Here is a 16,075-nt window from a genome sequence, read left to right as displayed (position 1 = left end):
CCGTAGAGAATTTAAGTCAGAGATTCCTTATTGACAATTTCAGTAAATGAATTTCAACTTTTTATAGCTCACAGTCAACAGCCGCAATGCTTATGGCGAACAACTGCTACGATATCTGCTCATCAAACCTCTCCTTTCGGTACTGACTCTGTGGTGGTCATTGAGTTGGCCTCTGACATTGGATTGTTTGGGTTGTCCGTTTGAATTTTAACGCTGCTTTCAGCAAATTTCCATTCCGATATGAATCTGTAAATAATCGAGTCTGGACCAAACTAATGCTTAGTGGTATTGAATCTAAATGGGAAGCAGGGAACACAACATTATTCCTCGATATTCCTCTAGCGGAGCATGTGAAGGGCGAAGAAAACTCAGCATCGGACACTATTAAAACGTTAGGAAGGCGTGCACCGAGCTGTTTATTAGAAGATGTCACGTAGTAAAAGCGGAGCAGTACGTTGCCGAGACATAACTAATGGTATCTGACAGACCTACTCAGTATGTGTGGTACGTCGTTTAACCAAGGGCACATCTCTCAGGATAGCTCAGACACCATTCAGACAGGGTAATTGTCCTGTGCCTTATTCAATTGGTCATTGAAACCGAAGATGTGTATTTTGGTTGCTCTCCGGAAATATTTGTTTTATTAGGTGCTGAAATTTGCTGATTGTCAACAGATGAGGAGAATCTGTGACAAAAGAGAAACCTCCTGGTTTCAGTGCAATTGGGGAGAGTGTTGTGCGGTCGATGAATAACGATGTCACACCATCACAAGCTGATACAGACTCAAAGATGTGACCGATGACATCTGCAACACGTGATTCAGAGTTGGAGATTACATAGTATCTGGCTCAGATTGTAAATTGAGGAAGTAAGAGCTAATGTCATAAGATTCACAACGACCGAAACACGACCCCTGTGGGGATTCCAGGGTATGATAAGTCCACAGCAACCTATGTCTGTCATAAGAGGCGACTTAATGGATCCGGTGGCCAGGAATAGGGACCTTGTTGATTGCGTGTTATCACGACAGCTTAGGGAGTTGCTCATAATATCAATCACCGGTTTGTCTGTCTCGGACACGATTGTATGCAGGTTGCCGTTATGAGGTTGGGATGTTACTGATCGCGGCGTTAAACAAATGAAAATACGTGCATATATATGCACGAAAACTGCAACGACAAACCTACTGATCTCACGTTAATCCCACTTTCATAATGAAATTTCTGAAATTTACGTTGTATATAAAAAATCAGCATTGAATACACGCCATTCCTTTCTCAAATTTGATTGTTTTCGTATTTGGGAACAACCTGATCAGGAACACCTTCCTACACAGTTCGCCTTAATCCATCAAGCAGCTCTGAAAAACAAGTAGAAGATGTGTTTGCAAGAACGCCTACAACGGCAGCAGTACAATGGCGTCAATGACTCATCGTAACAACCCGACACTATTTGTTGTACGGCAGCAGTACAATGGCGTCAATGACTCATCGTAACAATCCGACACTATTTGTTGTATTTACACAACGTTTCAGCTTCTGGAAAATGCAGATTCTGAAAGTAAGTTCTAACAATTTCCAATTTAAAAAAAAAATGAATAAAACAAAATATACTCTTTGAATGCTTCAAACTAATGATAGGCGTTTTAATATTATGTTTTGATCGGTCATTGTACAATGTTTACTAATATGCTCACAAGGCCGACAGCAATTGGGAAAATTGGAAAACGAAAGCGCACTGGCATCCATTTACCTATATTTCACAAAATTGACATCCTATCGCGACATTTATAGAAAAGGTACTCCTGTCAATACGGCCTGAAGGGATAAACACTGTGGATCATATAGTTCGGTATTGACAGTTACATAGCACCATGCCTTCCTGCACAGTTCCAGCACGGCAAATTCTACAAAATCCACCAAGGCAATGTTGCCCTCCAATGACAAAAGGCACTGATACATTTTTAACGTGAGCTGTAGATGGAATGTACGGGCATCTGGAGCAATTCAGCAAGAAAAGCGTGACTGTGTAATGTGGTATATGGTGGATGTGTGGCCTCGGAGTAATATTTCGTTTAACAGTACATATTCGGTCTATTTTCAGAACTTTGCAATGGTAAGAAAGATTCATATAAAGAAGCACGACCTTTGATAATACAGTGGTGGTGTTGGGAGAGGTGTGTGGTGGGTGGTGGGTGGTTGTTATGGAGACTATAGCTAGTCTTTTTTAATTGATACAATAAGCCTTGATATTTTTTTTAAAAGAATAACACACATCTTGCATCTGTTTTTTTTTGTGGCTGACAATTTCTTCTTTTCAAAAAGTCTGAAGCATAGTTAATTTTTTCAAGCATTTTCGAGCACAATATAACTTTACGATAAATTCGTATTACTGTTTTAGATCCCCAGACCTTAGGTTTATCAAAGAAAGGTTCTTCAGTATTTTTCACATTTTAAGTATCCCTTTTTGAAAAACACACAAATACCATTGCTAGACATCCACTTCAAGTTGCAGTCTGATCCCTTCAACCGGGTTTGAGCAAAAATGTCGAAAGTTGAGCACTGCCAACCTCACTCCGAAGAGTTAAGGGATATATTTTACAGCGGCTTCAATCACCAAACTAGGATAAAAGCGCTTATTCAAGTACAAAAATTGTTTTCAAGGAAAACGTTAACACAATTTTACATTACATATTAATATGTACCAGCCCCTGGTTTCGCACGTCCGTACAGATCTCTTTTGATAAAATATTATAATTATCAATGCTAAAGGAATTTTACAGTACTATTGACTCGATTGCATCAAAATGGGCATCACATTTATTGCAGTTTATGAAGGTTAAACTTAATATGAGCAATGTAAATACTATCCTGTTTGATAGGCTCACACAAGAACGATACATATGAAAAGGGTCGTAAAGTGCTGAAGGCTACTGATTCAAGCCCCTGGGTTTCACAAGACTGTACAGATCCGTGAAGATCAGGGGTAGAATAGGTCTTCAGCAACCCGTGCTTGCCGTAAAAAGCGACTATGCTTGTCGTAAAAAGCGACTATGCTTGTCGTAAAAGGCGACTATGCTTGTCGTAAGAGTGGTAAGGGTCGGTGACGTGGTTGATGCATGTCATCGTATCCACATTGCGTAAATCGATGCTGATGATGTCAATCACTGGATTGTCTGGTCAAGATTCGATTATATACTGATCGCCGTCATATATTGCTAAGTGCGGCGTTAGACATCAAACAAACAAATATGATAGAGACAAGAGGAAAGGGCAAGGTGGCCCATCTGTCAGAGGAAATAACCCCCTATACTTGGGACAGTGACATCTGAGCAAGCGGATCAGTTCCAACTGATGATCCGGATAAGCACCCAGAACCAAACAGGGATAAGACCTCCACGATAGTCACCAGGAGCGGTCTGACGTTGCTTCTGTGCTTTGTTGGAACGTTGATGGACTCAATAAATTAAGTATACCATTTCATTGGTTACATTTCAAGTCATGATATATCTTGCCTTCTAGAAACCTGGGCTAAGATTTTGTTGAATTTGCTCAGTCTGCCGAAATACGTGCGCTTTCAATCTATTCGTCAAAAAGATACATAAGCGTGGCTGTATACGTCAACAGAGAAATATCCCATTCATTGGAACCTGTATACACTGAGTGGAAGGACTGTCTGCTTTATTTCAAAGGTTTGTAATTTGATTGCTAGAAAAACACTGATGTTTCTTTTTGTGTATATATCCCCAGACACCAGGGACGACCAAGGTGATATTGAAGATCTGGAGTCTTGCTTTATGAAATAAAAAGTGACTATCCAGGACTGGATCATCTTGCTGAGTGGCGATATGAACGCTGGAGCTGGTTTCGGATGCAGAATTGAGAATGACTCAGTTGTATCATATTGTTCAATGTTGCAAAAAGAGGCACAGGAAACAAACTTAGGACATATAGGATAGTTAAAAATGAAATAAAATTAGAACCCTATCTCAGTCACTGTAAAGTAAAAAAATATCGAGTTCACTTTTCTAAACTAAGATTAAGTAACCATAAATTAAATATTGAACTTGGAAGATATACAAAACCACCAACCCCACCATCAGAGGCTATGCTCTACATGTTCAACTATTGATGACGATAAACACTACTTACTTCACTGTATTAAACACACTCAAGAAAGAAATATACTCTTTGAAAAATTATCCAGACAAAATGTAAATGTAAATGTCCATAGTCATGAAGAAAAATTATTTTACTACATCCTCTCAAATAATGAAGCAGTCAATATCAAATGCATTTGTTTCCCTATCTATAATTTCAAACAATAAATACTCTTCATATACAACCGTTGACTTTTTATGTATAAAAATATCATCAAATATGTAATATTGATTATTTTGTTTTTTGTATGTCTACAGGAATGTAAATTATGTATGTCTGTATATATGTATATATGAATCATAATGTCTTGTCTTTTAAAATTGCATCTGTCCCGTAATGGAACGTTTCTGCAATAAATCTTATCTTATCTTATCTTATCTTATCTTATCTTATCTTATCTTATCTTATCTTATCTTATCTTATCTTATCTTATCTTATCTTATCTTATCTTATCTTATCTTATCTTATCTTATCTATCTATCCCACTGGAGGAGGTTATGTGCGTCAGTGACACTCTTCTGCCCAGTAGAGTAAATAAGGATGATATTGTGACAACTAACAGTCAGCAGTTGTACACAGTTACCCTCAATATTGTTAATGGAGGATTGTCTGATGGATCGGGGGATTTATCTTATATGGGATCAAACGGTTTTACTACTCCGGATCATATGTGTGCTTCGCCGACCTTGTTTGAATATATAGAGAACTTCAAGATTGAATCGCGTAAAGAGTCAGACCATTTTCCACTTGTTTTACATTAGCACCTAAGCATCAACAATACCAGATAATGAAAATACTGAGTTAAAATGATGGTTAAAAAAATATAATCCCAACAGTTTATATAGAATCACAACCAATATTGACTTTAATACTGTGTTTAAAGGATGAAGTAATTGATTTCCAAAATAAAACAAACAACCAGCTTCTGCATAAAAGGGTTTCAACAAGGACTGGTCGGCTCGAAATTAGGATTCGCGTATATGGCATCTGAGTTGAGTGTATCTCAGTGGTCCAGCACAATAATACCGGCATTAGTCTGGACTGGAACAACCACATGCACGCACGCACGCACGCACGCACGCACGCACCTCGCTATATCAGTACAATGATCTCGAACGCGGCGTTAAACCCCATTTTACCTCAACTCAACTCACCACCATAACTCAAAAGCAATTGAACAAGTAAAGGGACATAACTCGGTTGATACTAGCGCTAATAGACCTTTTAGTGGTGCTTTGTACGTTCCACTACCACAACTACTGTACTACTACTACTGCTGCTGCTGCTGTTGCTGCTACTACAACTACTACTAACACAACCATTACTACTATTACTTCTACCGCTTACTACGCCTACAACTACTGCTACTTCTACTATTATTACTACTACTACTGATACTACTACTTCTACTAATATCACTACTATTACTACTACCGCTTACAACTACAACTACTTCTGCTACTACTACGTTACAATATGTTTTAAACCCTGCCTGGCGTTTGGCATTAAGGGGACATAACAAGGACTGGTTTGCTCGGAGTCTGTAGACTGTCTGAGTGGGGTATCGCATGGCACGGTGTCCGTGTGGGCTAGCACTGTAAAACCGGCATTTGTACGTCTGGCACAAACGTTGAAGCCCATTTCACATCATGTCACTATTGCCGGGGGTCGTGCAAAGGGACATAACAGCGGAGGCACCGGCGTGTGTGTATGTATGTTGTTAAATGTGGGAACATTTTCTCAAAAGGCGTAATTATGATTGCCGAAAGAGTTTGGTACAGATGTAATTATGTGGTTGGACTCGCTGTACATGCCTCACCTGTAGTCTTTCAGTTTCACCAGGCCAAGCTGCCGTGTTAAGATTTAACCGTCATACTATGTGACCGTCCATTAACGTTGAAAGTAATAGTTGTTTTATCCTTATACTAACACGCATGCATCATCCGTCTGTCGACCAGTAACCAATTTAACATTCATAATACCCATCCAGTCATCATTGACGCATAGGTCTTCAAAAACCCATGCTTGTCGTAAGAGACGACTTATGGGATCGGGTGGTCAGGCTCGCTGACTTGGTTTGATGCAGATCATCGTATCCTAATTGCGCGTGTCGATGCCCATAACATCAATCACTGGATTGTGTGGTCCAGACTCGATTATTTACAGATAGCCGTCATATAGCTGGAATATTGCTGAGTGCGGCGTTAAACAACAAACAAACAAACAAATCCTCATTAATCATCTCTGATTACAAGCATTTGGTTCCTGCAAGCATCGCAATCCCCATTGACGGTTTGTTTTTAAAGAGCCACTCGTTACGATTTATGTGTGAGGCGAGTTGGAATTAATTTCACGTTTCTCGTTGCCAGCCCGCTTCTACAATTGCCCCCACCCATAGCATTGTTTCCCATTGCCAGCCCGCTTCTACAATTGCCCCCACCCATAGCATTGTTTCCCATTGCCAGCCCGCTTCTACAATTGCCCCCACCCATAGCAGTGTTTCCCATTGCCAGCCCGCTTCTACAATTGCCCCCACCCATAGCATTGTTTCCCATTGCCAGCCCGCTTCTACAATTGCCCCCACCCATAGCAGTGTTTCCCATTGCCAGCCCGCTTCTACAATTGCCCCCACCCATAGCAGTGTTTCCCATTGCCAGCCCGCTTCTACAATTGCCCCCACCCATAGCAGTGTTTCCCATTGCCAGCCCGCTTCTACAATTGCCCCCACCCATAGCATTGTTTCCCATTGCCAGCCCGCTTCTACAATTGCCCCCACCCATAGCAGTGTTTCCCATTGCCAGCCCGCTTCTACAATTGCGCCAATCCATAGCATTGTTTCCCATTGCCAGCCCGCTTCTACAATTGCCCCCACCCATAGCAGTGTTTCCCATTGCCAGCCCGCTTCTACAATTGCGCCAATCCATAGCATTGTTTCAATTTTAAGTATTGTGGAGAAACGAGTTTTTCATCTCATTTTTCGTTACCGAGTGTTTGTACATCGAGCCGCAAGGTGAAGCCATGAGGACACGTTGTACATTAGAATCCAGTTTACTTTATAGGTGTGTAGCCTTCTAAAGAAATGTAAAAATATTTGAATCGTATTGCACTGACCATTAACTTCTGAATTTTTTTTTTGAATATGTTTGGAACTGGTCTACCCATGGGAACTAGATTTCCCATCTTGGGCATCTGCACACAAAAAAACATAATTCGGGATTTCAATTTATTCTCAATGAGAAGCAAACCAATATCAATATCATCGTTTAATGTCTCAGACAATTAGTGACATAATACAAAGAAATATATTGAACTATATAACGATGAACACTCGTGGTAGGGTATCTTCCCCATGTTAAGACAGTTAAGTCCCGTGTTGAACACTTATGGATATAACCGTCTAGTTGGAGCATACACATCATAACTATAACATAAAACAATCAACATACATATACATCTTAAATGTGCACAAAACAATCTAACACAAGTACCGGTATCAGCCATGGACACACACACACACACACACACACACACACACACACACACACACACACAATTCATTAAAAATGAGTTGTGTCATATAGCCGCGCCTGGATCGACTGATCGTGAAGGCGCAGATTTGCTTTGATTTTGATCCTAGGTATTTCGCCGTCGAAACCGTGTTGGTTATTGGTTATCTCCAAAGTGGTAAACGTCAGTTTTGGCTTTCCCCACACAATATATGTCGTCACACGTCGTGATATTACTTAATTACTGTTCGTAACGACGCTGAGCCTCACTCATTGACCACTATCAAAAACAACATCACATGACACATCTATAAACATATTAAATACACAAGAGGCAAATAAAGTTCTTTTTTACATTTCTATTTTAAAGCATTCAACATTATTCTACACACACATCTCAAACCATAAATATCAAATATTTAATGGATTTCAGAAAAAGTGTAAACAGTCTAAGATATGAATGTGGTCAATAAAATCCTGTAATTTCATGATGAGGGTGAAAGATATCCACTGGGTTCATACAATACTAGGAAGGATGTGAATCACCAGTTCAGTTTCCGTCCTGTTTCCGTGTTTTCGCTTCATGACTACAGAATATTTACTTAAAAACTTGCAGTTTCATACTGAGCCATACCGGATACAACACTGCTGTACACGCTCGGCCGGCAGTGTGCAGTCCCACTGAGCATAGTCTCCCCAATGTATGACGGTTACAAGTCTATATACATGTCATCGGGCCAGGTTGCACACGACAGTTGTAATGCGCACAAACTGCAAAGGCTTGTCGAACATCTGCTGTGCTGTTGTGACTGATGTCCAGTGACCCATTCATATAATTTCCACAGCAGTTTTGCCTTTTGCGCCCAATGGAATCTGTTTTAATATTTACAATAGTCGCAGCGCTAAGATCGCTTTATGCTTCAGTTCAAGGGTCCCGTTTCCCCAAACGATGGGAAGGCTACGACTGTCGTAAGTTCAGCAATATTCCTGCTATATGACGGCGGTCTGTAAATAATCGAGTCTGGACCAGACAATCCAGTGATTGATAGCATGAGCATCGAATCACACATATGGCATACGATGACATGCATCAACCAAGTCAGCGAGTCTGACCACCCGATCTCGTTAGTAGCCTCTTACGACAAGCATAGTCGCCTTTTCCTGCAAGCATGGGTTGCTGAAGATGTACGATTGTCGTAGCAATTAAATCGCTTTATGTAACTAGGATTTCATGTGTTGGTTTTCAAGAATATTTCAATTATCACACTGTACAACATCATCTTGTAGACAAGGAACAGCCATTCAGCATCAATACACGGGCTGCAAAAGTGCTTGCATCTTCTGAACATTCGGCTCTCGTTCTACAAAGCAATCTCAGTGTAACGACTGCCCCATACGCCCACACTCTTACCTCCAATAACCTAACATAGACTAACTATAATCATAGCGCTGAGATCGCTTTGTGGAACAGGGCCCTATGTCGGTATCACGGGGCCCACAGTGTGTACTTATATGTACAATGCAATACAATATTGCAGGAGATAAATAATTACAGACCTATGTTGTAGGTACTGCCTATGGCTAGGCGCAACCATACTGGTGATTGTGACAATGACGAGATGTAAAAGTACTGATTATAACTGACCAAACATTTGATATATTCCAGAAACAAAAACTGAAAGAATGCCTGTCCTCAGGTGTTACCCACAAAAACAGATTGTACCCTGAACAGGCTGTATGTTCTGAAAAACATGTGACGTGCTATAAAACAATTGTTCACCTTCTTTTACAGAAAGAAATGCATATGTTTTTTAACTTAAGACCGAAAATATACCCTGTCTCTGACGAACATCCCAGCCAACAACAAATATCCCACCCACCGCCTCCTCCTCCACCCAACCCCACCCTCCCCAGAATATTTATGGTGGTACCCAACGTCACTGGCATGTATGGACAATTGAGGCTGATATCACGGGTCCGTATGTCCTTTCGAATGACTAGATAACAGTTTACAGCATGTGTACAAAATATTACAATAAGATATCGCATAATATAACAGGTAATAAAAGCGACAAAATCCTTTCCATAATCATAAGAAATATCTGCTGAAAGCAGAATCAATGGTACGAATCCGACTATATCATTAACATGTGTTAATGATCACCATCAAATAGCGACGATAGCAGGTGATTAAAGGTGACTGTATCCTGCCCCACTAGTGGCACCCGCCACACACACGCGCACACACACACGCACACGCACACACACACGCACACACACACGCGCACACACACACGCACACGCACACACACACGCACACACACACGCGCACACACACACGCACACACACACACGCACACGCACACGCACACGCACACACACACGCACACACGCACACACACGCGCGCGCACACGCACACACACGCACACACACACACACGCGCACACACACACGCACACACACACGCACACACACACGCGCACACACACACACACACACACGCACACACACACGCACACACACGCGCACACACACGCGCACACACACACGCACACACACACGCGCACACACGCACACACACACGCACACACACGTGAACAAACACAAGAACATATGGTACAAGTCAAATTGGGCAAAATAGGGAACGAATTACATATCTGACAAGAATGTGATAATACGGAATGCATCGCCCCATTTCTTCGTTCAGCTACCATCTTGATTCTTTATAAAGTGACGGGCGAAAGAAACTATACACTTGAAAATTGGATTTGCCAGAAAATGACAAACGTTATCAAAACGGCAAAGTCACAACTATGGTACCCGTCTCAAATACATCACCATCGATTAACCATTTCTTGTTTGTTTCATGTTTTAAAGCTATAAAACATGGGTGTATACTTTCCTTTGCCCCACAGTGTAGGTAACATGGTATTAGAGCAGCAGCACACCGTATTCAAAAAAACCAATAGTACATGTGTACTGTATATTCACAAATACACTCAGCATACTATATTATGCTTCTGGTAAAGCGGATGCAGAATGGTCACATGATATATACGAAATTCAAACATACAAAAGTTCAATAACTTATATACATAATAGCGATTCCATGTTAGCGTAAAATAATTTCACTTTAACAGGGATGGAACACGATGCTGCACATTCTTCGTCTATAATATTTCATAATTCTTGTCTCACGCCGAAGACCCGGGTTCGAATCCCGACATGGGTACAATGTGTGAAGCCCATTTCTGGTGTCCCCCGCCGTGATATTGCTGGAATATTGCTAAAAGCGGCGTAAAACAAAACTCACTCACTCACTTATAATTCTTGTCAGACGATGTACATGCTTATTTACGCGCACAGTTGTAATTCCTCCCCTCTTCAAGGGAAATATAGTTTTATATCGTTTTTAGCAGTATTCAAATAGCATCAAGACCGGGGACACCAGAAATGGGCTTCACACATTATAGCCCATGTGAGGAATCGATGGCGTGATGAGCGAACGCTTTAACCACATAGGTAATCTATGGCTGGCTAATTTTGTGTGAAAAACATTTTGGTTCCAAGTAGACCGGAGTAAGAAATGAATTTGCAAACACCTTGACCCCTACCATGTTTGAAACATAAATGTGCCGGAAAATGCAAATTGATTGGATGATAAAATGTCAAAGATACTCATCAGGACTTAAAGTTATAAATCTAATTATATTTTTAAAACCATGCAGAAGTATTCTTTGAGTGCTGACTAAGTGCTAGTACAGTTCATTTTTTAAATATAAAATCGATATTTTCATTTGAAAATGAGACATGTGATACAAAGTCTACTGAAAGGGATAGTTTCTTTTCCCCCTCAGCTTACCATAAAGGACCTGTCATTATATTGAGGAATTATATACAAGGAAACAGTAGTTTCTGTAAACATTTCCATATATTAATTGTTAAAACATTGTTAAAGAAATAGAAACAATAGAAACTCTCTCACAGATGCTAAATATGAAAGTGATCTCCCCTTAGTGCAACAGAGGGGCCCAATAGACCACAAATGAAAAAAGTTGTGAGAAAATATATAATACCTTTTATGGAAAGAGTATGTCGTGGAAACGCGAATGTAAAGTGGAACTAGAGAGTAAGTCTTTGAAATAAGATAAGATAAGTATGTCACAGGAAGAAAACATTAAGTCGTGAGGACGTTTTACTTTATATTTAGGATCTCAGCAACTCGCGTCAATATATCGTGTTATATTATTCTTCAGCCAAATATTTTTTGTAAAAATAAAGAAAGTATCAAAACTATCAAATTAAAAGAAAACCGACTCACACCATTATTTTCTTTAAGTGAAGTCACAACTTGGTCAACTGTTCCCTTCTCATTCTCCACCACTGTACAGTTGTTTTGGAGGAATGTCTTAAACTCATAGTCCTTCAAGTCTTTGGACTCGGCGTTCAGCAGACACTGTCCTTCCAACGTCCACGGTTCAGACATCCGCATGGCTTCAAACACAGAACAATCGCAGTTCAAATCTATACCTTCCAGCCAAATCTGTTGGAAGGTTTTCTCCTTGTACTGTAAAACGAAACGTACATCGGTCATGTTGGTTCGTTTCAAAGCCAACGAAATACCTCGCCCCTTTCCATCAAAAACATTGTTTTCTATCTTACTGAGGCAATTATCAGAAAAATCGTAGGAATTTGCTCGGATTCCTTTCAGAGAATCAGTTTTCAAAACACATATTTGGTTCTTGTTTAGAGAAACGTGATGAATCTTGGTCAAATTGGACAAGAAATCTCTAGGTACTTCTGTCAAACCCTTGTCGTTAATAAATATTGAAACCAGGCAGGTTTTCTGTGGTTCGAGTATGGATGCTTGTAGAGGCACCAGTGTCTTGCTAATGTCCAGGGATTTGAGACAGTAAGATCCTTCTAGAGATGTAGATGACATGTCAACAAGCGGGTTGTATCCTACGTTCAAGGTCTTCAGGGCTGTAAGACTCTGCATCCCTGCTGTGGGCACATCATCTAGTTGACATGTCCTCATTGACAGAGACACGAGGCTCTTCTGAAGCCCATTGAAAGATCCCTCCTCAATTGTCAAGCCACCATTATCACTGAGATCGAGCTCACGTAAAGTCGACATTCCCAGAAAGCTATTGCTAGATATTGATTTAATGTTGTTCAACCTCAGGGTAAGCTTCTTGAGATTATACAGATCCTTGATGGCAGAAGGAACCTCTTTCAACCAGTTAAACGTCAGATCTAACTCCTCCAGACTCTCAATACCAACAAAAGCTTTATCTGCAACACCTGCGATATGACAGTTGTACATGGACACATCCTTCAGGGCGGTCAAACCAAGACCTTTAAAGATGTTTGGTGCGATGACACCATCATTTTTCTGACTGTTGTAGTTAAGGATCAACTTCTCCAGCTTGGTCAGCCCTCTAAGGAAGGTAAAGGGAGCAGTGAATTGCAGCCGGATGCTTTGTAACCCCAGGAACTGTAGGGACCCCGCAAGGTTTTTCAGCGCGCTATCCTGTAATTTCACGTTGTCATTAGCTTCGAGAAACAGCATGGCGATGTTCAGATTGCTGGGGAAGTCGTTCTGGGATATGGACATGAGCATGTTTCTTGAAAAATCCAAACGTTTTGGGAGAGCATTTTGACTTAAAGATGAAAGATCTGGGACTTTTATGAATGCTCTGCCCTTACAATTTACGAAGTAGGTGTTGCCAAGCTTTGGTACTCGTCGAGTCCTGCACACACATCTCGCAGGGCAACTCACATCAGATGTATGCACAGAGGAAAATGTATAGAAAACTAAAGTTGCGTAAATTATAACGTGTACCATCTTGTCCCGAGGATTCTTTGCTAGCGTACTCCAATTTGGTATTTTAGTCATGTATGATTTTCTTCAGACTGTAAGACGTGTGGTACACTCAAGTAGTCATGTGGTATCATGAAGAACCTGAAAAGATATTTGAGATGTGTATTAGATGAAACACATGAAAGGCGTCGTAAAACTCAACTCACTTACTCATCACTCACAAGTGGTAAAGCTTATTACCAAAGACCGGTTCACAAGGTACAACTAGTTGGTCCAAGAAGTTGTATACGATAAGTTGTTACGTGTGAATGTTCCTTAGTCGGGTAAGTTAGCTCAAGGAAATGGATATTGTTTTGGTCATTCCTTCTTAACATACAATTTATTAGTATCACCCTGAAGGAAGGGAAGAGCCGATTTTATCTTTTGTTCGCGGCATATTTTCTTTCAGGACAACGAGCATGTTCAGCGAACAATTTCGTTTTAACGTAAAACCTAAGGCAAACATATGACACGTCCACTTTAAAAATATAATTGCAAAAATTGAAAAACACAAGTTCAAACTAAATCAATGCAAACCACATCGTCCAAACACAACAAAGCTCTATGCACAAAGTAAAACACGTCCAGGGCACGGTGTTTTTTTTGTAGAAATTGCGAAATAGTGAAAAACACGTGCCGCTTGGGCAGCCGAGAGTACATGTTCAATGAGGGTATATAAATGATACGGACGGCACGTCAGACACGCCACGACTGACACCAGAACAACAAGAGCGGGCCCTGGGTATGATACAGATGGGAGCCACCCATGCCCAATTGTGGGCAGGAGAGAACACCAACTGTCATCGTTGGTAATTTCTCAGTCTGCCTACATCTCAATCTGCCTACACTTTTTTGTAGGCAGGCTGAGTATAAATTAGTAATTAGTGTAGGCAGACTGAGAGTAGTGAATTGCTATCTTACCTGGTGAAAAATGGAATGGTCCACAATGTAACAGCGAGAGAAAAGGAAGATGTTGCTTTACATACATGTGGTATCAACAGTAGATTAAAAAACAACATCGGCCGCACGGCCTTTCAGACACAAAATAATTTAAAGGTTAATGTGAGACATGCCAATGTTTTTTTGTTTGTTTTGATTAGTTATCAAAATTCTTTATTAAGTTTCAATGCCTTCTCAGTTAGAAGGATTAACCAATTAACTCAGAGATCAAACACTTACTTATGTACTTTGTTTGTTTTTATTAGTTAATCCTATTCACACTTTTACTCACATTGTTAACCTATTACTTTATTTCAAGGAGTATTTTATTCTAAAAACCCTGAAATAGTATAAAAGGTGTGTGTAAAACTTTGGTGACAGTGTTGTGATGGCGGCGTTACAGAAAGTTGAGTTCACCACTTCTCAGGCTGGAGGTCAGCAAGTCTTGTTTGGAGGCTTCAGGTATCGCCTGAACAACCGCCGACAGACTGCAACTCACTGGAAGTGTGTCTTGGCTAACTGTCTTGGCAAAATTAGCACAGTTGGTGAATTTGTTCGAAATTCATCCCCTCACAACCACAAAGTTTTTGAAGACGACTCAACCTTACGCCTCATGAGTAATCTACGGTGCCGAGTCAAAGAGACTTAGACTCGCGTCTTCAGACACTGAAAGTGAAGCTTGTGCAAGGACAGATGAGCTCAATGAACTTGTTGACACCTGTTGAAACTGAAGATGTGAACTGTGAACTAAGATGACGATGTGAACTATTGATAGATCTGGGCCCAATTTCTCAACACAAAGTTTTTGCTATTAAATAACATTAAATATTACACATTCTTTTTTAGTTTGTCTAACAGTCTGGACACTGTTATTATTGAAATAGGGGTGTTCTCATTGTGCCTACACTTTAATTTACAGTGTAGGCAGATTGAGAGTGAACCGTCATTGAACTTGAGCGATTTTAGATGTGTGTGGCCTTTATCAATCACGTTTAAAGCTTGTTTTTTGCTAACCCACCTTAATTCGGACAACTGTCATGCCAATATCGGAAGCTGTATGACTGTCAATTTAAATGTTTATTTCGTTGAGATTCTAATTTGTGTAATACATTACACTACATGCATCTATCTCTGTGATTTTTAAAATAGAGTGATTTATAACTATGGTAAAGTATCGGTTGATAATGCCTCAGTCACATGTCCACCGATGTCGGGAAAGATTAGTTTACGATGCCCGAAAAGGCTGAAAATCGGCAAAATTGAGAGTTTCTCGACAGCGCCGGACGATCATCTGTGAGCATTTGACGTGTTTTTGACATCGGGAAGACCCCGGTGGACACATCGGAAGAAAAGAGTTATTTTCTTGCGGCGACCGGTGGTCCACACCCCCATCGATAATGGATCTGTGACACAAATTTACCAAATCAACTGGAATGTGATACAGCACTTGCAGCAATTTCGACGGCGAACACGAACTGTGACCAGCCGGGCACTGAGCGGGCTCCTTTTATAGCGAGCAGAAACGGGCGGTGTTCACCACGATTTGGTTTACATCGGACGGGCACCGTTCGGGTATCGGGGGATTACCGGGCGATTCCCGCCAGGT

General features: G+C 40.6%; 1 protein-coding gene across 2 annotated transcripts in view; it reads right to left on the bottom strand.

The window, feature by feature from the left end:
- Nucleotides 1–10,171: 10,171 nt before the first annotated feature.
- LOC124139314 (leucine-rich repeat-containing G-protein coupled receptor 5-like) overlaps nucleotides 10,172–16,075 on the bottom strand; it is a 40,127-nt gene continuing 34,223 nt past the window's right edge. For both annotated transcript variants that reach the window (XM_046506305.2, XM_046506313.2), the window contains one exon: nucleotides 10,172–13,632. In XM_046506305.2, the coding sequence (XP_046362261.2) occupies nucleotides 11,920–13,566 (1,647 nt within the window). In that variant the 5' untranslated portion in view covers nucleotides 13,567–13,632 and the 3' untranslated portion in view covers nucleotides 10,172–11,919. The remainder of the gene's footprint in view (nucleotides 13,633–16,075) is intronic.

Source organism: Haliotis rufescens, unplaced genomic scaffold (genome assembly GCF_023055435.1).
Source record: "Haliotis rufescens isolate VD_foot unplaced genomic scaffold, xgHalRufe1.0.p SCAF_28, whole genome shotgun sequence".
Lineage (NCBI taxonomy): Eukaryota > Metazoa > Mollusca > Gastropoda > Lepetellida > Haliotidae > Haliotis > Haliotis rufescens.
The sequence above is the reverse complement of the archived record's forward strand: the minus strand, read 5'-3'. Positions and strand labels throughout refer to the sequence as shown.